General features: G+C 37.3%; 1 protein-coding gene across 3 annotated transcripts in view; it reads right to left on the bottom strand.

Annotated features, from left to right (window-relative positions):
- Positions 1-265: 265 nt before the first annotated feature.
- LOC149800687 (uncharacterized) overlaps positions 266-22,690 on the bottom strand; it is a 121,397-nt gene continuing 98,972 nt past the window's right edge. For all 3 annotated transcript variants that reach the window (XM_089954721.1, XM_089954722.1, XM_089954723.1), the window contains one exon: positions 266-11,118. In XM_089954721.1, coding sequence (XP_089810847.1) covers positions 9,854-11,118 — 1,265 coding nt within the window. In that variant the 3' untranslated portion in view covers positions 266-9,853. The remainder of the gene's footprint in view (positions 11,119-22,690) is intronic.

Here is a 22,690-nt window from a genome sequence, read left to right as displayed (position 1 = left end):
ATAAGATGACCTATTCTTGGGTGGACAATTTTTCACATAGTGGAGGTGAAAACAAGGGCAATAACTGTATATGAAATGTCCATGATATTTCATGAAATGGCTGAGAGAAAAAAACTAACTTATCTTCTGTTGCAATAAATTTCTCTGCCTATTGTAACTTAGGTAGTGGGAGTGGGATGCATTTTACATAATTCAATAAATTAGCAAGTAATGACATCAGAGCATGTTACCAGTAAGTCGGAAAAACAAGAATCAAACAAAGGAATAAATCTGTAGAATAATTTATTCCTCAAATCAAAGCATTATAAAGGTCCATTAAAATCTAACAAAATGATTAAAAGCAGATATAAAATAAAAATACCAAAAAATTCATGGAATCCAGAAGAATGCATAAAGATATTAAATGGGACTGTTCCAGCAAGAATTTATTTGTGATGTCTTGTGCATGGCATAATTTAACAAAAATACAAGACAAGTTCATTTCTTCTTTTTGACAGGTGAGTATTGAAACCATCTAATATTCAAGAGAAACACAAAAATTTGGTAACAAAACTGATTTGTTACATATGAGTTCACATGTTCACACTGTCTGTAAACACAGTACAAAATTCTGTCATGACCTTTAACCTTGAAAATAATATCATTGACTCTGTTAAGTGTTAAGTTGTCTCACATCTCGAAACAATTATTTCTTAGAAGAAAAGTAAACAAAGTATTGAAGTGATATATATCAAACATATTCTTTAGATATATCCACAAACTGGGTTAAATGATAAAAATATTTTCATACTTGTTGCCTTTATCATGTTTACAAGTCAATACTGATAAAACCCAGATTTAAACCACTGAACATAATAATAACATTAGAGTGCTGATGACTATCAGTATTCTCATGATTGCCATGAAACACAAAGGTCAAAATTCATTTCTATATGTAGAAATCACTAAATTGATCAACTCAGTGATAAACAAAATTCAAGCAATATCTTTGACTCCAGGTCAATATATATTGCAAGGGTAAGAATTTTTTTGTCAGTTTTTTAAAATGCTCACGATGCCACTCATTCTGGATAAGTAGCTGGTACTATATTTGTCAAATTTTGCGAGGTTCTTTTAGGAACATCTATATAGAGTGAAAAGTGTTTTCATGAAAACATACATCAACATGGCTGTCCCTAAACAGATCTAGTGAAAACCGGATTTTCAAGTTGGCTACCATCTTGTTGGAGGTCTGATCAGCACTAATTTTATGTAGATGTTGTATGGTCTTTTATGTGAAAACCCTATTCTTAAGTAAACAACCATTAAGAACCAGCAGTTTATGATGGCTACATAGCCATGCAGGAAGTCTGATCAGAACCATTTTCATGTAGAACCAACTACGTATCTTAAAAATTTTTTTTTAGAGAAGGCCTATGTTAAATTAACTGTACATTTAGAAGTACCTATATCCAGATTTTTAATGTGGTCAACATGTCCTTCAAACTGGAGGTCTGATCAGCACCATTTTTGTTGTTAGGACCAACTAGAAATCATAAGTCCTTCAGTGAAAACCCCATGTCAATGACCATCTCTTGAGAAGTAGCTATAGCTATATTTTCAAGGTGGCCATATTGGAGATACAACTGGCACTATTTTCATTTAGGACCAATTAGGCATAAATTATCAAGTCTTTTAGCGAAAAACAACCATCTGTTCCAGACGAGAAGTGGTAAGATTTTCAGGATGGCTGCCATGATGACTGTACAAGGTCTTTTGATGAAAAGTTGGCATGATCAGCCAAGTAGCAATAACAAGATTTTCAAGCTGGCCACTGTGTTGGCAATAGTTGATGTACCACTGTCATTTTGGACCAACAAGACATGATAAGAAGTCCTTCTGTAACAACCCCATGACAATATGACTATCCATTCAGGATAAATAGCAACAACATTTTCAAGATGGCAGCCATATTGGCTGTCAGATCAGAATCTTTTCAGAAGCTGTAATAAGATTTTCCAGATGGCCACCTTGATGGTCATAATGATGTCAGATTGGTACAATTTTTAATTAACTTTCAACTTCATAAGTAGTCTTAGTCAAAACTCTATTTAATTATGACAAAGCAGTAGCAAAAACATGAGTTTCAAGATGGCAACAATACCAGATATCCTAAAGGCATTTTTTTTTCATTTTTTGTCCAACAAGACAGCAATGAAGGTGTTTGTAAAGTTTTCTGACAATCCTTCAAGTGCTTTAGATGGGGTTTCTTTGGATGAGATATGAGAAAACTGTTCTTTGGTTTTTCTCACCATAATATCAGGAACCTTGTTCTTGAGTTGAGGACTCATGGCCTCTAAAGAAGTGAGCAAATACAAAGATGGCAGTTGATGCATTATGTTGTTTGTTCCAAGATCAACCCTTGTTTTTACAATGAGCATAGAACATAAGGTTATTACATAATACAAAGAAAAGGAAGACTAGTTGGGAATGTCCCCATGCCACCATGAATAACATTTTGCAGGATACACAAGCCAAACTGCAGCAACACTTTCCAATGGCTACAGTAAAGTTGGTATTGAATGCATCATTAAAGAGAAAACTTGATTATTACATTTTTTGTTTAGATCCAGGAAAACTACCACCAGTATGTTAATTCTGTGTTTTCAAGGTTTGATGGCGTAATTCTGAACTGTCTTTAAAGCAGTTTACCTCAACAATGGATCTCTTTTGTTGCAAAATAATATTTTGAAATGTATTGAGTTATTTATTGGAAAGCAAAGAAATTATAAAGCCCCATACATGGGTTAAGTTTTATGAAAAACAGAATGAAAGATAGATGAAATTTAAAGGGATTAAATATCTGTAAACTAAGACAGAATTTTGAAATAAAAACTTGTCAGGGCTGTTACTGAGCAAGAGCTCAACAGACAACCCCGTTTTTGTGTCATCAGTTGGCATCTTTCAAACAATGTTTAATGAACCCTATACAGTAAGTGACTATGATCTGTTTTGATGCACGACATACCCATGTCTCAAGATGAACCATCCAAGCAACTTTGTTTTGTAATAGGTGAAAGCATATTGACTTTAAGAAATAAAATTTTGAAATTAAATCAAAATGACCCAATTTTCATTTTGTCACATTTATCCCATGGTGAACCTGCAGTGCAATCTGGATAGTAATAACTTAAAATGTAATGCAATTGGAGACCAATTACAACTGTTATGCAATATTCCATAAATCTTGGAAAGCAGACAACAATGGCCTCATTTTTTGGCAAAAGGTGAAGATGCTGAATTGGACCTAGGACATGATTTTTTAAAAGCAATTTTAAATAAATCCCAACAAGTATGTCGCCACAACTCAGTTTCCATGAATGCCACTCATGCCAAGATTTATGCAACCTGCAAGAGACATGTAACCAATACAACACGAGAAACTGACGTACTAACACAATTTAACCAAGGTCACTGAAACCTGAAATAGAGGTAACAATGACCTGTGTGTGTGCATGTTTTGATATGGAACTACTTAAAAGTCAATAATAATTGCACCAACAATAATTCAAAATCATGTAATTGTACTAAGTCTGCATATGAAACCAGAATTGTAATGAAATTAACTATTTCTAAAAGCCATAACATATAAAGGGCAATAAATACATTACATTTTAATCATATATTAAAAACCTTATGAGTAAAGCCAAAGGACAAAAGTCGACAAACGAGATTTCATGCATTTATTAATATACGTGTGTTTTATTTATCACAGCAAATACAGAAAAGAAGCTTTACCAAATCTTGGATTAAAAGCTAGCAAGTTATATAACAAAAATAATTTAATAAAGAAACATATTAAATCATGATCCACAGCTCTAGATCAAAGTGCCAATAAAACATATTAATAAAATGAAGAAACAGAATAAAAAAATTTAAGTTGTTGTAAACTGCAACATTTATGAATTTGTAACACATGATGTTTACAATGTAAAACTGTACAGGAATATTAATCCTTAAATGATATGGAACTAAACCGTAAACTGCACAAATATGAAAGTGTGTATGGAGTTCAATAGCATATCAACACAATACTGGCTATACAGTACTGACTGAAAGTTATGTTGTAAAAATGTAAAAATAAAGAACTGAAAAAAAAACCCAACAACTTTACATTAAACTGCATAAACTCTGATCCAAGTGAGGAAATCAGTTCCTATACTTGTTGCTGAGTCAGGATATCAGTTCCTATACTTGTTGCCGAGTCAGGATATCAGTTCCTATACTTCTCAAGTCATCAAATCAGTGCATAAAACCTTGGATACACATTATGCACAAGCAAATATAGTGCACGCTAGCAAACTGTTCGATGATACTTTATTTTTTAAATTATTGGCTGCACCATTGCCAGTAATGTCAAATAAATAAAGAAATATTAGTAAGCAACTTGTTTGTATAATACTACTATAATACATGTCATACAATGGAGAACCAATTCATATACATGTACCAGTACCTTAAACAGAATATAACATCTACACCTTTCATTTTTTATCTTGTTGGGCTAAATTGTACATTTAGATGGAATGTTGATCTTCATCAAATTTTTTTGAAGTTTTACCTTTACATTCTGGGAACACAACTGCTGATCAACTCTATATAGCCAGGATTGTGCTGATGTGCCCTTCAACCCCAATATACACATACCTTCATACATACATATACATTAAAAAAGCTGATGAGCTGTCACCATTATTCACTCCACACCTGAAATGCAATTTTAAATGATACCATTAATTAGGTTAATGCCCAAATCTTACAACTCCGCTGCATTTTCTAGCATCTCTGTGTATTTACCAGTTACTGTATTACCCATACATGAGAGGATAGTTTTAAATTTAGTATCTGACTGGTGCATGAAGATGGAACTAGTAGTGCTGCTAACATAAGAACTATCTGTAGGGTCTCTGAGTATAATGTATTCCCATGCTATAGAGGTTCAGCATCTAGTAATTTGCACATGGAGTCCAACTGCAAACAAAATATATACTTGCTTTTAAGTCCAACTGCAAGCAAATTTATAGACCCTGATCTGCCCTTGTATAATGAGCTAGCAAAGTCGAATGGATGACAACAGATGGGATGATAATGAGTTTTCTATTCAGTTCAATCGAGTCTAAGGTATCAAGTTTCACAACAATCCACTGAAAACTAAAGAGTATTTGCATTTACGAAATTCTGTCACAGACTGTATCTGGGTGCAAGGAAAAATTGGCAACAACTCTATTAAAAATCAAGACAGAACAAAGATTTGTTAATATGAGCATTTTTAGATGAAAAACGTGTATAAAATTGTATAGAGAGCCATAAAAAAATGTAGCAACTCCAACAAAAGTTTTACAAAAACATAGTGATTATGACCCTAACAAAACTTGGTGGCAATCCCATGAAAACTGTGACTAGCTGGTGGCAATCCCATGAAAACTGAGACTAGCTGTGTTCACTATTTTCTGTCATACACTACATCAGACTCCAGGTAAAAATGGACAGTAACTCCATGAAAAACATTCATGAGCAAGGTGATTTGTTATCATGCATCTTCTGGTGATGACCATAGCATTTCCAAAGTTATATGGTAATCTACTGAAATCTGTGAGACTGTATATATTAACAAGATGCTGTCATACACTGCATCCAGTTGCAAATCCAAGAACAACAATAACTAGGTCAAAAATCATAAGAAACAGTGATGTGTTCTTATGATCACTATATGTACAGAGTGATTTGTAAAGAAACTGCGACTAATTGTGTTCACAAACCTATCACACATTGCATTAACCTGCAAGACAAAAGAACAACGCTAATAACAACCACATTATAAATAAAGTGATTTGTTGATATGTGCATATTCAGAGGAGGACATTAAAAAATTTCATGGTGATTCACAGAAAAACAGACTGGCTACATTCACAAGATTTTGCTATACACTGCATTCAGCTGCAAGTAAAAAGTGACAACTGCAAAGTGGTTTGTCAATATGAGTATCTTCAGTTGATGATCATTATCATTTACCCCTTTACCACATGCAAGCGCCTTTAGACGGCTCTACTCCATTCGCATGGAAATACCTACTGACATCTGCTATAAACATCGGCCATTTTTAGCGGGTTTTTGTAGCGCCACCTTCGGGGAAAACCCCCTATTAGATACCTCATTCATTGCTGTGAATGACCATTACGTCAGATTATGTGGTCGCTGTTTACGCTCTGGTAGAAACCTGCTATTTAAAGTAACTGGGTCGTATTCTCCATTCTCTAAAATGGAGGTCGCAGATTTCATTCAGTACTTTTCATGATTAGAATCACAACTATGAAAGCTTCAATAACTTAGGTAAAGGCTCTGATATTGATGTAGGTAGCAATTAGTTTTTATAAATTATCAAATTCAGATGACTTAATGATGTAGACAAAGACAAAGAACATGTAAATTTCAAGTATGAGAAATGGCAGCTACAATTGGTCATGTGGCTTCACTGACTTGACAATGAACAAGTTCTCTCACGATTTTAAAGCACAAAAAAAATTCTCCATGAAAAATAGTTAAACAGCTATAACGATTGGATTTTACTCTTAAATTTTTCCATACATAATAGCTGTGTACCAAAAATGTAACATACACTACATTGCTTAACAGTTAACAGGCAGGTCTATTTGTATGAAGTCGAATAGGTAACAGGTGTTCTATTTATAGCACACTGCACTGGATAACTTAGCTACATGTGTATCTGAGGGCTAAAAAGCCATACTCTCTATGAGGTAAAGGGTTACAAGTTTCAGTGCAGTCATCAAACACTGGGAACTGGTTGCACTAACAAGATTGTGTGCTTGATGGATACAATGCAACCACATGCTGGACAAAAAGGGTAATAACAACAGAATTGTGTGAGAAAAGGCAATAATTCATATACACATATTCCAATGATGACTATATCATTTACATTGTTTCGTGGTGACCCAATGAAAACTGAGACCAGTTGTGTTCACAAAATTTTGCAAAAAACTGCATTCAGCCGCAAGTGAAAAAAAGGGACATAACTCTAACTTGTAACAAATGGATGGAAGAACACAAGATTCCTATGTACCCCTGCTTCTATAGAGATGGTGGTTTAATAAAAAGGACATATGTAACAAATAGATGCAGGTGGTAAAGATTATCAAAAGGCAGAAGTCTACATCATGGTACTGTTCTTCAGAGCTTGGTTAATCCAAGTTTTTGCATTTATAATTTATCATTATCAAATTGATGCATGACACCTACCATCTGAATATAAATTATTTTCATAATTTGTATTATTGAGGTTGATTTAATATGAGGTAGATTTACTCACGATAAATGTATTGGTCAATATTTGATGTAGTAAAAGTTCTGTGATGTACACTAGCTGACATTGGTATTGCAACAAAAGGATCAGAAACAATATATATCTTCCATCTACAAGCATACACAGTATTTTTTGTTTTATTTTCACCATAACTTTCTGTCACTATACAGTTAAAGAAATATTTCAAGCAGTTTACTTTGCAGGCTTAATATCAAAATTAAAAAACTGGCAGGAATCTGGATGGCATTTTGTCGTGGAAATTAGTTTGCATTTTAGTGTGTTCAACCCATGGCAAAAATGTAATGAAAGACATACAGGTGCAACGGAATTTGCATTGAATAACTATATACCCATTAGAAATTGCAAGTTAAATGAAAATCATTCCCTATGATGTTGCAATCAATTTCAGAAGTAAATGACTTTTAGACTTTTAACATTCTGCAGTAATATCTTGTGAATTTGCTAACAAAGCAACAAAAAAAGTTTTCACAGCAATACTCAATTTGCACCTAATGACTTTATAGCAAGAAGTAACTGCATACTGGGTTAAAGTAAATATATATTATGTTCTGAAATTGACTTTTCTACACTTATGGCAAAATAGGGAGAAGTGAAGGCAGTAAGGTGAAAATCAAATATTGCTCCAACAGACAATTAACTAAACCTATGAACCAAAATTAAAAACAAAATGATCACTGAAATATTTAAAAAAACCTCTTATTTTCATGTAGCAATATTTTATATGATTTTACTTATGCAAAAGACAAATGCCTTGAAAATAGGTTACTATCAAAAACAGGAGACCTCTTGATATACAAGACCCCTCTTTCTTCTTTTACAAGGTGAAATATGAAATAAATTTGCACAACTTTCCAGGAAATCAGACTAAATCTACACCAAGTAACAATTTATTTACTGGGTTACAAATACATGGGATTTCATTGGCTTCTTCAAGTTACATGTGTGTATTTTTTGGCAGGAATCTGAAAGACTGAAATGTAATTTAACTGTACACATAAATAGCCATGAACCTGACATAAAAAAAAAACTACTGAAAAACAAAAAAAAACTGCTGAAACTGTTTGGTTGTTGGTTGGTTGGTAGGTACGTACATACGTATGCATGCATGTAATTGTTGTTATAGGGTTTAATGCCATTTTTTCAGCACAGAATAAGCTATGCATGGCGGCCAGTATTAATGGTGGAGGAAGAACCCGGGAAAACCCCCAGAAAGAACCACCGACACACAAGAAGCTACTGGCAAACTTTCTCACATACCCACATTGGCTGAATCTGGGCATGCATGTGTGTGTGTGTGTGTGCATGCATGTATGTATGTATGTATGCATGCATGTATGAGATGGATGGATGGATGGATGGATCATATATGTATAGGGTTTAGTGGCATATCAGTACAATAAAGACTATAGGATGCCATTTATAGTTAAGTTCTGCTGAATAAATGGAGGCTTTATTCAGTAACTGGCTCAAGATGATGTCCTGTAGTGTTGCAATAGCAGCTGCAACCTTGTCAACATATTAACATGTGCTCAGGAAAGAAGGCTCTGACTTCATTAAATTTATTCACAAAAACAAAGGATTGGTTGAGGAACATTTGAAAAGTATGCCTCCTCCATACCTTAAGAGTAAGCCACCCCCAAACTTTGGTCAAGGTGCATGGTCTAGAAATAAAGCTACTATGCAAAAAGCTTATTTTTCTACTTTCAGTCAGCAACATTCACCTTACATCAAATTGGCTTCTTTCTTACCGAAAGTGCAAGTCCTTGGTGAAGATTAATGGTAGAGAACTAATAATTCTGTGAATTAACCATTTTTCTTCTTTCAATCACAGTGACCATGACTTTCAACCTTTTGACCCCCAAATCAATAGGCTCTTACCTTAGCAAGAGCAAGCCATCCATAAAGTTTGGTACTAACTGTACGTGGCGGAGAACCAATGTTATGTGTGGACACTAAATCAGTAACAAATGAATGGATAGACAGAGACAGATGGTCAAGATCAAAACATAATACACTCCTCCTTAAAGAAAGATATTGAGTATGCCAAGTACTTTCTTCTGTTATTCTCTATTTTGGCTACATTGACATACTCTTCAGCATATGCAGGGAATTCTGATAGAGTGATTTGGGAATGAGGGCAAAACCCAAACCCCATCACTCTTGGGAGATAAAAAAAACCTTTTGGGGACAAAATTTCTATAAGTAAATTTATTAAACTGGGATTTCTGCTTATTTTTCTTTCATGGCCAAAGGCTCAAATTGACTACCTAAAATTCCTAGATGCTATAATTGGTAAAGGGCTATAATTTTTAATGGGCTTCATCCATGTAATTGGTATATCCTTGAAAAGATCTTCAATGCTAGGAGTACGACAAAACCTGTACTAATTTCAGTTAAGTCAAACCAGGCCAAGTGCTGCAAATGGTCAGGCTGCAAATGGTTAGTCCGAGTTACTAGGCTGCAATTAATTAGTCAGAGTTTGTAAGATACAGATTGAGTGTGTCTTTCCAAATGTTTCTGTTTATAACAGGCTGAACACAAGAATTCTGTAGCCTCACTGCCATAAAACTTACATCCTTCTGTGCGACACCGATCACTTTTTGCTTTCAACTTGGGAGAAACTGCATGATGTTGAAGTTGCTGTGGACTTGGATGCTCTATTTGCTTGGATCCTGGTAGTGGAGGAGGAAAATGATCTGCATTATACACACCATAGTCCACATTGTCATAATCTGGGGATGGGCTCCTTTGCCTGGAGGGCTGTGGAAATCCACTTGGTCGTGTGACTATAGAGGTCTCGGGATTAGCACCTTGATCTGCACTAATAATGGTTGAAAATTTAGAATTTCCATTGATACGACTTTGATGTCCACTAGAAACAATGTCGTTACTTTTAAAAACATCGTCATCTTGTCCTTTTGTAACATCATAAAACTTGGATTTACCATATTTCTTAGTTTCCAACTCTGGTGCACTGTTTAAATTTGACTTATTTTTTTCTTGGTTCAAAGCCTGCTGCTTGTGTTCTTCGTAACAATGAGAACATAAATAGCTTGTATCTGCACTGCCATACATATTACATTCAGCTGTCACACATTTTACCATATTTCTACTTGAAATCTGACCACTTGTTCTCTGAAGAATTTCATTATTTTTCTGATATCTAACATCTCTATCAGCTTCAAACCTTTCTTTAGCATCTCCCAAATAATTATCCAGCATTTGCTTGTGGGCCTGGTATGTTTTTGTTGAAAGACTAGCACACCAAATATACCCCTTATCATTCTCTCCCATAGCCGCTAAAGCTATGGGCAACTTGGTACTTTGAGTTGCCCCACTTCCTATTGAGGGTTTCCTGCTCTTCTTATCATCTTTTTCATCACTCTTAACACCTTTGCCAAGATTCTTTAATCTTTTGCCCATACTTTTTCCAAAACTACCAAACTGTTTTGACACTGACTGTAACTGCTGTGAGACTTTTGTGTCTTTCTTCTTGTCTTTTCCATCATCTGACTCACATGACAAATGTTCTTCACAGTTAGTATCCAAATAGCTTCCTGTGAAGGGTATTTTCACGATGTCCAGATATTTCTTAAGTAAGTTGAGCCGACTTTCTGGAGATAGACTAGAATTTACAGAGGCTTCATTATTTTTGACCCAATCATAGCTGGAACCCGGGTCAACAACAAAGTGGAGAGGCAAATCATGCAGATCTGGTCCAACAACAGGGATGGCCACTGCAAAATAAGCAAAGAATATTCATAATGCATTGACAGTTTAATTCATTTCAGAAGTCACATTCAATTACATGTACTTAGAAATAACAGTGCAGACTCACTAAATAGACTCACAATGTCCACTCATTAGTTCAGTAACTAATATAAATTCAAGAAACAAATACAAAAACAATAAATAAATAAAGAAATGTAAAATATGAAAGGGAAATGATATTTATAATTTAACTGGACCCAGATGTTGCTCTTGAGCTTCTCTACTTTCTCCCCAGCAGCATCTCCAGAACTTTCACTTCGGAGTTTCTACTAGGATTTTATCTCATGGTGGGGACTCACACTCGTTACAAAAATGTATGTGTGTGTAATTTGGATTTTTAACATAGCTTTAACAATTTTTCAGTCATATCGCTATGATGTCTGCAGTGTGACAGTTTATAGTGATGTCTAGCATCTGGGCATCATGTAGCATGATGTCCCACCCAGTGACATTATCCTGACACCAGGCAGACCAGTTCTAACACTAACCTCTTAATGCTGAGCACAAAGTGAGGCAGCTGTTAGTACCATTTTTATAAGTCTTTGATATGACTCGACCGGGGATCAAACCCATGACCTCCCGCATCTGAGGCGGATGCTCCAACCACTAGGCCACCGAAGCAGTCATTACAAAAATAAGGGGGGAGTAGAACAAAAAAGATGGAAAGGAGGAAATGGCCATAGCTCACTATTTACCTAACACTGCAAGATCCAGCTATCTTTCTTCCAGCCTCACTCACTTAGAGTCCTATTGAAATCATAATCTTTAAAAGATGTTGCCTCTAGTTGTATATGCATTAATTTGTTAATTTTTCTGAGCTTAATCTGTTCCTCATCAGCGTAAGAACACTGTTCGGTGCTGAGACACCTCTGCTGATGGGGCATATACAAAGCAAGCTTAGCCAACCGGAGCAAGTTTGGAAACTGTTCCTTATGTTTATTATGTACATTTTTTCCACTGCTCATGGGTAATGTCTTCTGGAAACTCTGGCTCCAAAATAGGATTTTTCACTTAAATAAGCTCTGCTTAAGTTTCACTTTCTTGAATCGGTGCTTTAATGACTACTGGGCAAATTTCATATCTGTTTTCATAATGCTGCATTAGGATTTTAAGTCTGTTGATGTCACAGACTGCTAGTTCAGACAGAGGTATTTTGATCAAATAAACATATTTACTTCCAAATTTTAATTTCAGATTTATTAAATTTTTCTGAACCCTGAAGGCTATATGTAGCTATGCTCAAGGTATTTTAAATAATGCATTTTTAAAAACCATAATTAACTTTTTTGGATTTACCACAGTCTCAGTGTTACATATTTATTGGGGAGGGATTTTCCACTCAAACCTTAAGATATTTTGCCAAAAGCTATTAGAAACTGAAATGTAAACTAAACAAAGACTGTAGACTTTGGAAATCAGCAGTTTTCTCTTCAACAAAAAGTAATGTGCAAACATGTAAAGTTTATTGTACCCTGAACTAAATAAATGTGTGACATTCCTACATTTCTTCAAGTGAATTAAAAACACAGTAAAAATATGTATCTCTTTGCTTTTGTCCTATTTATGATAGATCAGGCGGTAAATCATCTCAATTGTACTTCAGAATTTACCTTGTATTGATTTACTCCAAAAATGAAAATCTAAGTGAAACAAAGAATTTAAATTTGTGTTGATCTTTAAATGTTTCTATTGCACTCACTGTACCTGAAAATTGAGTATATATATATATATAGTGGCCATATTTTGATATCAGATTGGCCACATTTCTATTTAGCACCAACCAGACATCACAAGAAATCTTTTTGTGAAAGCACAATGTTGTTATGACCAATCATCTGGAAGAGGTAGTGATGACAAGATTTTAAAGATAACAACTGTGGCCATATCAGATTGGCACAATTTTTATCTAGGACCAACTAGACATAATAAGAATTCCTTAAGTGAAAGCAAATGTTGATATGAGTATCCATTCAGAAGTAGTGATAAGATTTTCACACATACTGGATGTCTGAGAAGCACCATTTTCATTTAGGACCAAAGGATGTGTGTGTAAAGTTTCATTGCAATCCTCCAAGTAGTTAGGAGTAGTGCTACCAATAATCTCTACTTGATTTTTCTTTCATGCCAATAGATACTGTGCATGGAGACATGAATAGACTCATAAAAGAAAGATATTGGAGTCATAAGTTAGATACTTTGTATCCTAAAGCCTTAATACCAAGGCACTATACAAAATTGTAAAAAATGTTAATTAAAAAATTTATATGTTGTATATCCCTTACAAAAATTTAATTGTATGTATAAACTGTTTGTCTCTATTTTATTATTTTACTGAAGGAGTAGTGATAACAAACTTGTGCTAATGCTGGGGTCTCAAGCACATGGCCTGCCAAGCCATATCCTGTCACCCACAAAATAATTGGCATCACAAGGTGTCATGAGAGATAACATAGGTGGTGCGGCCCTTGCGCTATCGAAACTGGCCCCATAAGGCCTGCAGGGTGGTTTGTGTTTGAGACCCCTGTGCTAATGGATGGATGATGGACAACAGACAATTCCATAAGCTATTCTGGTCTATGACCAGTGGAGCTTAGAATAATATGGATACTACTGGATTTAAATATTCTTCTTTCTTTGTTGATTTTAAGTGAAATCATGAAGTTCATATATGCATACCTGACAACTTTTCTGAAACTGCTGGGAGGGTTGGGTTTCTGAGACACAAAACTGTTTTGTGGTCCAAAGAGGGGACAGTACATGTGACAAAAATATGTGCCATGGCTTAAAAGACATCACTATACAGATTACTTATCTGCCTGACATGGGGATATTGTTTTGACACACCCGACCTGTTCCAGAAAAGTACATGGGTGTCTCTGTATGCTTGTGATGATATTTATGAAATCTCATTCACATTCTGCTGATGGCCTTGCAACAAACAGAGTTTCCAACAACTTCACAATTGCCAGCTTTGCCTTCAGCTCAATGCAGAGATGTAGCATTTCATCATGATATGGAGGGGCAAGTATACAGGGGAAGATGGAGTAATTTCATTTTCTGACTATTACTGTTATGTATATTTAATTTGTATTATCTGTTGGCTTTTCTTAATGACTGATGTTACGTATATCTTTACTGTGTACTTGACCTTATCCACAATCAATAGTGTTCCTGACCAGTGACATTTATTTTGTAAACAACATAATACATAGCTAATATTCTCTATGAGTATAGATTCAATATTCAGATTATATTAGAAGGAGATATTGCTTATTTGAATCCGAGTTTAGGACACAGTGGTTCACTTGGAAATTCCTAAAAATTTTGACAACCCTGAATGTTTTAGAGAGGAGGCTGATCTACATTAAGGCTCTATTATCGTGTCTTAGCTTTTTTATATGTTGTTGTTTACTTGAGAGATTACTGATTCTTGCCTTAACAGCCTGAAGCAGAATCAGCCTTACTGTTGTGTTGTTTTTTCTTCTTCATCTGGATGTATTTATTTATTTATTTGAATTATTATTCACTGGAATTAGAGAGCGTTCAATAATATTTTTGGACAGAAACATTTTGAATTACAGTGAATTCAGAAAAGAATATTTAAAGATTATATTATTGTGATAGATCCAAAGACTGTTAGCACATCATCATAATCCAGGTGACTGGCACATTAGCATATTCAAGACTAGAACCATATCAATACATTCAATATCAGAACTTATTTGGAATACCACTGGAATTCAATTGGAACTTCTTACATTGGACATGTGATTGAATTTTTATAACTATTTGGGATTTAATTCAAAATACTGTTCTTTCTAAATTTTAACTTTGTATTCTTGGGAAATAAATTATTTGTTGAATTTAACCAAACTTGTTGGTTTTTGCCATTTTTCTTACTTAGTTACAGACCACAGAGTCATAACAGCTGTTAAAATCTCAATGCTTCTCAATCAAAGCTGAAAACTTAAAAGAAGTTGGAGACATACCGGTCCTATTTTTTAAACATCAATTCACATTAACAATAACTCCCAGTTTTGTAATTAAAGTTTGTGATATTATAATGGATGTATCACACTTTAAGGAGAAAATACTCCATATCAACAGAATTAGTGGATACCAACTCTATGAACAAAATGGATTAATCTCTCTCTCTCATAATCACAACCTTGTCAGGGAAGTTTTGGAATAAAAAGCCATATTTTTGTGTGACATGCATTCTGGCAGGTATGCATATACACCAAAGTATAAAAAGACACAAAGAGTGAAAGCATTAATCAATTAAACTTGTGCAATAAGAGAACACATGATTACAATATAACTGGGGAGTAATTCTTAACAATGAAGGGTCAATCACAACACCAAATTTAACATGAATGGCATAAGCATATGCTAGGCATTTCAAGCAAATTCACTGAATCAAGGCTGACTAATTAAAAACCTCTTATAAATTTCATATCTGCACCACAATGACAGAAACAGCAGCAATTTTCATTAGTCTTCTCTTTATCATTGAATTTTTATTAAAAAAAGTTTGTGATATTTTCACATTTTAATTATCCAAGGAGCAAAGTTCCACAAAGAATGGAAGAAAAAATTATGTGAGAGGTAACTCCTAATTTTTCAAGAAGACTATAATCCAAACTTCACAAGTTCCAGTGTTTTTCAAAACCAATAACTTCTATTAAGCATTATGGGATTGAGGACTATATGCAAGATTTACTTACCTCCAAAACTTAAGAGCTTAACAATATGCAAAACTACCCTCCAAACAATGAAGAGCTTAACAACATGCAAAATTATGCACCTCCAAAGCTCAAGATCTGACAATGGAAGTACTCCAATAAACAATGTCAAGTTTACTTTACGCAAAAACATGTTAACACATTCTGTTTGTGAAGAACTGAACTTGGTTTGAATAGCAATCAAGAGATATATTAGAATAAACTTAGCAAGTCATAACAAATAAAGCAAATTTTTAGTAAATTGTGTTTCTCCAAGAATACTTACTCGATCACATTAACGTTAGGGATATAAGCCTGCTACCTCTCGAATCCAGCCCTACTAAAAGACGAAAATTCGTCTTTTCTAGCTCATATAGACCAAAGGGCAATAACTCTTGCCCCTTATCTCCCCTTGCCACCGCCAGGTGTCACTAGTTTTTTAAGCTGAGTGATATATATTATACGAGGATACTTGCATAGCGGGGTGGTTGGGAGGGTTTTTAAGTAATGTGATCGGGTAAGTATTCTCGGAGAAACACAATTTACTAAAAATTTGCTTTCTCCTTCAAATACGTTCCCGGATCACATTAACGTTAGGAGAATAAGTAATAGGAGGAGGGAATGCTGAGCATCCTACCTCCACCCCGGGTACCTTCTAGGGAATGATGGCTGGATTCCCCATTTGAACGATAACCCATTCTCCTAATTTCATCAGCAACACAGCCTAGGGTCCCGTGATATGTGACCCCTATATACGGTTAAGAAGATAGTTATTGAAATCTTCTTACCTATGAAATTTCACTGGCGAATCCAGCGAAGCTGATAGGCTGTGCTGATTGTGTTAAATGGGTCTGGTGGTCATCTGGGCTGCCGACACCGGACCCACCAGATTCAAGGTTTGCCTCTGCGAAGCCAAATCTCTGAGATAAAAACCGGAGAAGGTTGACTCTGCATGCCAGCCAACAGCTTCTATTATATCTCGGATCGAAACATTGCGTTCGAATGCCAGGCTCGCCGAGATTGCTCTAATCTCATGAGCCGCAATCTTTATGAGGCGACTCTGATCTTGTGAGACCTCAGAGTACGCTGAGCGTATAACCCACTTCAGCCATGAAGCAAGGGCTTGAGGGGTGATAACCCGTTTACCAGCTTTGACCGGAAGAAAGTGGCGCTTACGTGTGTCTCGACACGCCTGTGCGTTTTAAATAGTGCTTGAGTGCATGAACAGGATCTTGCATGGCTGCTGCTCTTGACTTATCTAAGGAAGAGAGCGAGCGAATGATGATTCTTTGATTGCCAATGGATGGTAACCTATTTTTGGCTACAAAGCCTGGTTGCGTCAGGAGGACCACCGAACCATCTGATCTGAATTGAAGAAAGTTTGGGTCACTGGAAAGGGCATGTAACTCGCTCACCCTGCATGTTGAAGCTAAGGCTATCAAGAAACATGTTTTGCATGATAGTAGCTTTAACGAAGTGTGGTCTAAAGGTTCAAATTTGTCTGAACTGAGCCATGTTAAAACCCAGGACAGATTCCATTTTGGAAACAGGGTGAGGGATTTTGGTCGATTGAAATCAAAATTGGCTAAAAGATCTGATAGATCTTTGTTATGCCCAATATCACATCTACCAAGACGGCGGAATGTGTCTGATATCATGGAGCGGTAGCCTTTGATAGTAATTGGAGCCAACTGTTTCTCCTTGAAAAGCCAGAGAAAAAAGTCGGCCAGTTGAGGGACTGAGACACTCAAAGGGACGATGTTATTGATATGGCACCAGTCCCTGAAAACACGCCACTTTCCCTCATAAGCCTTCAGAGTGGAGGGCCTTCTTGCTCTTGAGATTCTCTCTACAATCGAAGGTTTAAATTGTCTGTCTCGCAAGGCTGCCCGGACAAGAGCCAAGTGTGAAGAAGAAGACGGTCCGGGCAGGGGTGGAACACCTGTGACTGCGGTTGTTTGAGAAGATTTGGGCTGGTTGGAATCTTCCTGGGTAGATCTATCGCTAGATCGAGTAGATCGGTGACCCAGGACTTGTTCCATCTGAGAGGGGCAATCAGAATCATCTGACAGTTCTGACCCCTTAACCTCTGGATTATTTTCGGTACCAAAACCGTGGAAGGGTAGGCGAATGCCCACAACCCCTCCCAGCTGATTGACAGAGTGTCTACGGCCCAAGCCTCCGGGTCTGGAACCAGAGAGACAAAGGTGGGCAACTTGCAATTCCACCTTGTCGCAAAAAGATCGATCATGGGACGCCCCCAAAGTGTGCAAATCCGAAGAAAGACTGATTGATGGAGTGACCATTCCGTGTGAATGACCTGACCTTTCCTTGATAGAGTGTTGGCCAAGACATTGAGTCTGCCGGGAATGTGTCTGATTTGTACGTTGATGTGGAGGATGTTGTACCAATGTAGAAACTGCCAGATCAGAATGCACAGGTCTGGTGATTTGGTGCCCCCTTGTTTGAGGAAGTAAGTCACCACCACAGAGTTGTCTGACATAATGAGGACAGTTTTTCCTGAGAGTTGATCCTTTCAGAAATGAAAGGCATTGATGACAGCCCTCATTTCAAAAAGGTTGATGTGGAGAAGCCTCTCCCCTGGCTCCCACGTGCCGCTGACTGTAGCGAAGTCCGGCAACAGGTGGGCACCCCAACCGTAGGTACTGGCATCGGTACATACCGTTATCTCCGCTTGGGGCATCTCCAGAGGAATCCCTGTGGACAGCCAACCGGGGTTGTGCCACTGATGCAGGAACAATCGTATCTCAGGCGTGATCATTATTGTTTGATTGAGGGGACTTGAAAAGGGGCGCCATTGTGCCAGCAACGTCATTTGTAAGGGACGCATAAAAAGACGGCCAAGCGGGATCAAGTTGGAAACAGACTCGACAAGTTCGACGATCCGGATTACGCGAGCGCGAGGAAGCCGTACCAGATTCAGATCGGTGAGAAACTCCATACCCAGATGGACAAAACGCTGGGATGGACGGAGATCGGACTTTTTCCAGTTCACGAGAAAGCCTAGATGATTTAAAAGTGCTAAAAGATTGTTTCTGCCTTTGAGCAGAATAGAACTTACCATATGTTTCTGGAGGATGTCATCCAAGTACACTGCCATTTCTGTAGATGAAGTCGAGCAGAACAGGGTGATGATGCAATCCATAACCTTGGTAAAAGCCCAAGGGCTGATGTTGAGGCCAAAGGGTAGGACCTGGAACTGATAAATCGCGTTGTGGTAAGTGAATCGGAGAAATTTCTATGACGCGGGGTGGAATGGGACGTGAAAATATGCGTCGGTCATATCTAGACTGACGGCATACTCGTCCCGCCGGATGGAAAGACGGATTGATCTCGCCGTTTCCATCTTGAATTTCGGTGGTAAAATGTATTGGTTGAGGCGACTCAGGTCGATGATCGGCCTCAACTTGCCTTATGCCTTCTGGATAAGAAACAGCCTGGAATAAAACCCCGGCGATTGCGTTTTTTTCACAATCTCCGCCGCCCATTTTTCTATGAGCGACCGTATCTCCTGTTGTAGAGAGGTATCCTTCTCGCAATCGGACGGTACGTCCGTGAAGAGGGGAGAGGAGGACAGGGGATGGGGTTGCTGACTGGGGAAGGAGCCGGAAGGACGGCGTCTCTTCCTCCCCGTCAAGATCTACAGACGCCTTAACTTTGTAGTCTTGAGTGGCGTTAGGAGGTGGAAGACATTCTGAAATTGCCAACACCCTATAAATTTCTTCCACTGCCGCCTTGAAGCCAAACTCAGTCCGTTCCATGGTTGGATCTGTGTACGGCTGATTTGCAGGAGTTTCGTCACCCTCACTGTGTGCCGAGTCGTGTTCTGTAATAGCTTGCATTTCTGGATAGAGCATAAAAGGTGGCATAGATGACGCGATTCCGTCATCCTTAACACTGTCACTAACTCTCCCTTGTGGATAAGCCGTGAACATATGGACGGCCGGCCCTGCTGGCTGGTTTGTCTGGCTTGTGGTCGGTCTGAATGTTGGCGACGGTCCTGCTATCACCGGTACCGGCTGCTCCAATGACCTGGCTGGACGGACAGATTTCTCAGTAAAATCTCCGCCATAGTATTGGTATGTTGCCAACGGTACAGCTTGATGGACAGATTTATCACTAAAATCCCCGTAAGTCATGTTTGGTCGGACCATTTTAGCAATAGGGTCCCCATGCTGGGACAGCTGGACGGCCGTTGATGTAGAGGTTGTATAAAGAAATGGATCCGATGGATCCGGTAAAAACCCCATGCGTCCTGACTTACGCCCACTGGGCAGCCTAAAATTGGGGGAACATTCCCCCAAAGAGTCAGAAAAAGCTGTGGAAGCGAGCGAGGGAAATAAGGGTAATATCTGGCCTGATGTTGATAGCTGCGTCGTTGTTTCCTGGACCAAACGACGCATCTGTTCAAAGTTGGACTGTTGTACCCTGTCAACATTATTTTCCTCCACTGCCGCTGATGTTACTGTAGCTGATGGTTGCAAACGACGAACTTTAGGTGGAGGGGGGACCCCAACGTCCCTCTCAAGGCTCACAATGGAGGCTGTCTTCGGATGTATATTGAGGACATCAATACTATCTTTCTTCGACTTATTCCGTCTATTCCTCCCTTTTGCTGCCTTCTGGACTACATCAGCCCACGTTTGCTCTGTTGAAGTATTACACACGCTGCATGGTATAGATGATGTACACTTGGTACATACAATACAAGAGTCATGGTTGTCTTCTTTTGCTTTGAACTTTTTGCATTTCATACATTTGGTTGATATTTCTACTGAAACGACACAAGAAAAGAAAACAAAGCACAAATTAGCAATTCAGCATGTTATTAATTCGCTAATACCACAACCGTTACTAATGGAGTAAGCGAAATTAGTCAGTGTCGCGTTAACTCTTAATTGATAACAGTTCCGCGATAGCGTATGTAACATGGTCTTCAGTAAACGAAATCCGTAAGGGTGACAAAGTCACTCAATTTTGAAAAAAAATTGTTAAAATAATGTATACAACCTGTAGAAGAATGATTGTCCAACACAATAAATCCAAATTTAACTTCTTATGGTCCAATTTAACGCTAAGATGGCTTGGATTGTTTGGAGGTATAATGTACGTGTTATCAGTACAAGCGAAGCTTAAAAACTAGTGACACCTGGCGGTGGCAAGGGGATGTAAGGGGCAAGAGTTATTGCCCTTTGGTCTATATGAGATAGACAGAAAGGACGAATTTTCGTCTTTTAGTAGGGCTGGATTCGAGAGGTAGCAGGCTTATATCCCTAATGTTAATGTGATCGGGGAATGTATTTGAAGGAGAAATGAAGGAATGCAGCCACGTGTTTGGAACTATTTTGTTAATCTTATCATTCAGACATGACCTCCAAGTTGGTCGGTGTAGTGACAATATCCAAACCTGGATAGTGGAAAGTAAATCAATGGATAGCAGAGTCGCTTATTTAGCGGCTATGGCACTGAGTAGATTATAGTCTATGGGATCATTTTTTTCATATCTAGACAATTTACAGATAACCTGTTCACAAGCTACATTTTCTTTACGAGGTTGGTACAGTAGGTTGGATTGTAAGTTTTTCCAGTGGTGGGTGGGGTGGGGGTGGTAATGGTGGTTGTACAAATAGACAAATACTAGCAGAACAAAAAAATGCACAAGAAATACTTGCTCACTAATATTTGTAAATTGCAGCTGGCCACTCTGTAAGAAGAGTCATTAACATCATAAAACAATTACAAAGAGCATAGTCTCATATGGCCACTCTGTAATTAGAGTCATTAACATCATAAAACAATTACAAAGAGCATAGTCTGTAATGGCCACTCTGTAATTAGAGTCATTAACATCATAAAATAATTACAAAGAGCATAGTCTCTAAAATTTGAAGCTGAAGCACAATAAAACTTGTATACAAACTTAAGAGTACTTTTTCAAACACTATCCGAACATTAGTTATAAAATATATTTCTGAATCTATCATAATTTCCCAATCTTATAAACCAGATTTATCTGGTGGAACATTCTATGTAATCATGCTGCCATATAGGTTTTATTATGGGCAGTCATCTGAATCAGATGCAACCAATATGGCCTCACTGTCACACATGGGTGCACACTGCCTATCCAACATACTGTAGAGCTATTAAGAGTGACCTATCATATAAGACCGTATCTCACATGGTTTTAACATGGCTGGTTTACCACAGAAAATGAGAGTGTTGTTATCTTCAACTAATTCAGTCCAAATGATCATCAAAATCATCAGATATCATATTTTATAGAAGATTCCTTAGGATAATATTTGTTGACAAAATTTAGTTGTGTGTGTTTGTTTACCATGAAATTGCTAGTGTAACTGAACTTCTGAAATGTGAAAGATGTTGGCAGATATTTTTTTTTTATAAAGCAACCTGACCTCTCATAACATGTACAAGTCTTTTCCCTGAAAAACTTTTCCCATCCCTCTGGTATCCAGATATTAAACTTGTTATGTAATACTCCCAGGACAACTCCAATGAATAACCCACCTAAACTGTGTCAGGTTACAAGTAGGAACTATTTTCTCGAGACTGGTATAGTTTATCATTCTTCTACTACTAATGGCAGCTCAGTAGCTTCTCGTGGGTCGGTGGTTCTTTCCGGGGGTTTCCGGGTTCTTCCTCCACCATTAATACTGGCCACCATGTATAGCCTATCGTGCTGAAAAATGGCGTTAAACCCCACAACAACAACAACAACTAATGGCAGCTATGGTAACTAAATTCGTGGAGCCACAAACTCATTATCCAA

Source organism: Sinohyriopsis cumingii, chromosome 4, assembly GCF_028554795.1.
Source record: "Sinohyriopsis cumingii isolate HCF-2022 chromosome 4, ASM2855479v2, whole genome shotgun sequence".
NCBI classification, from domain to species: Eukaryota; Metazoa; Mollusca; class Bivalvia; order Unionida; family Unionidae; genus Sinohyriopsis; species Sinohyriopsis cumingii.
This window is presented reverse-complemented; position numbering and strand designations above follow the sequence as displayed.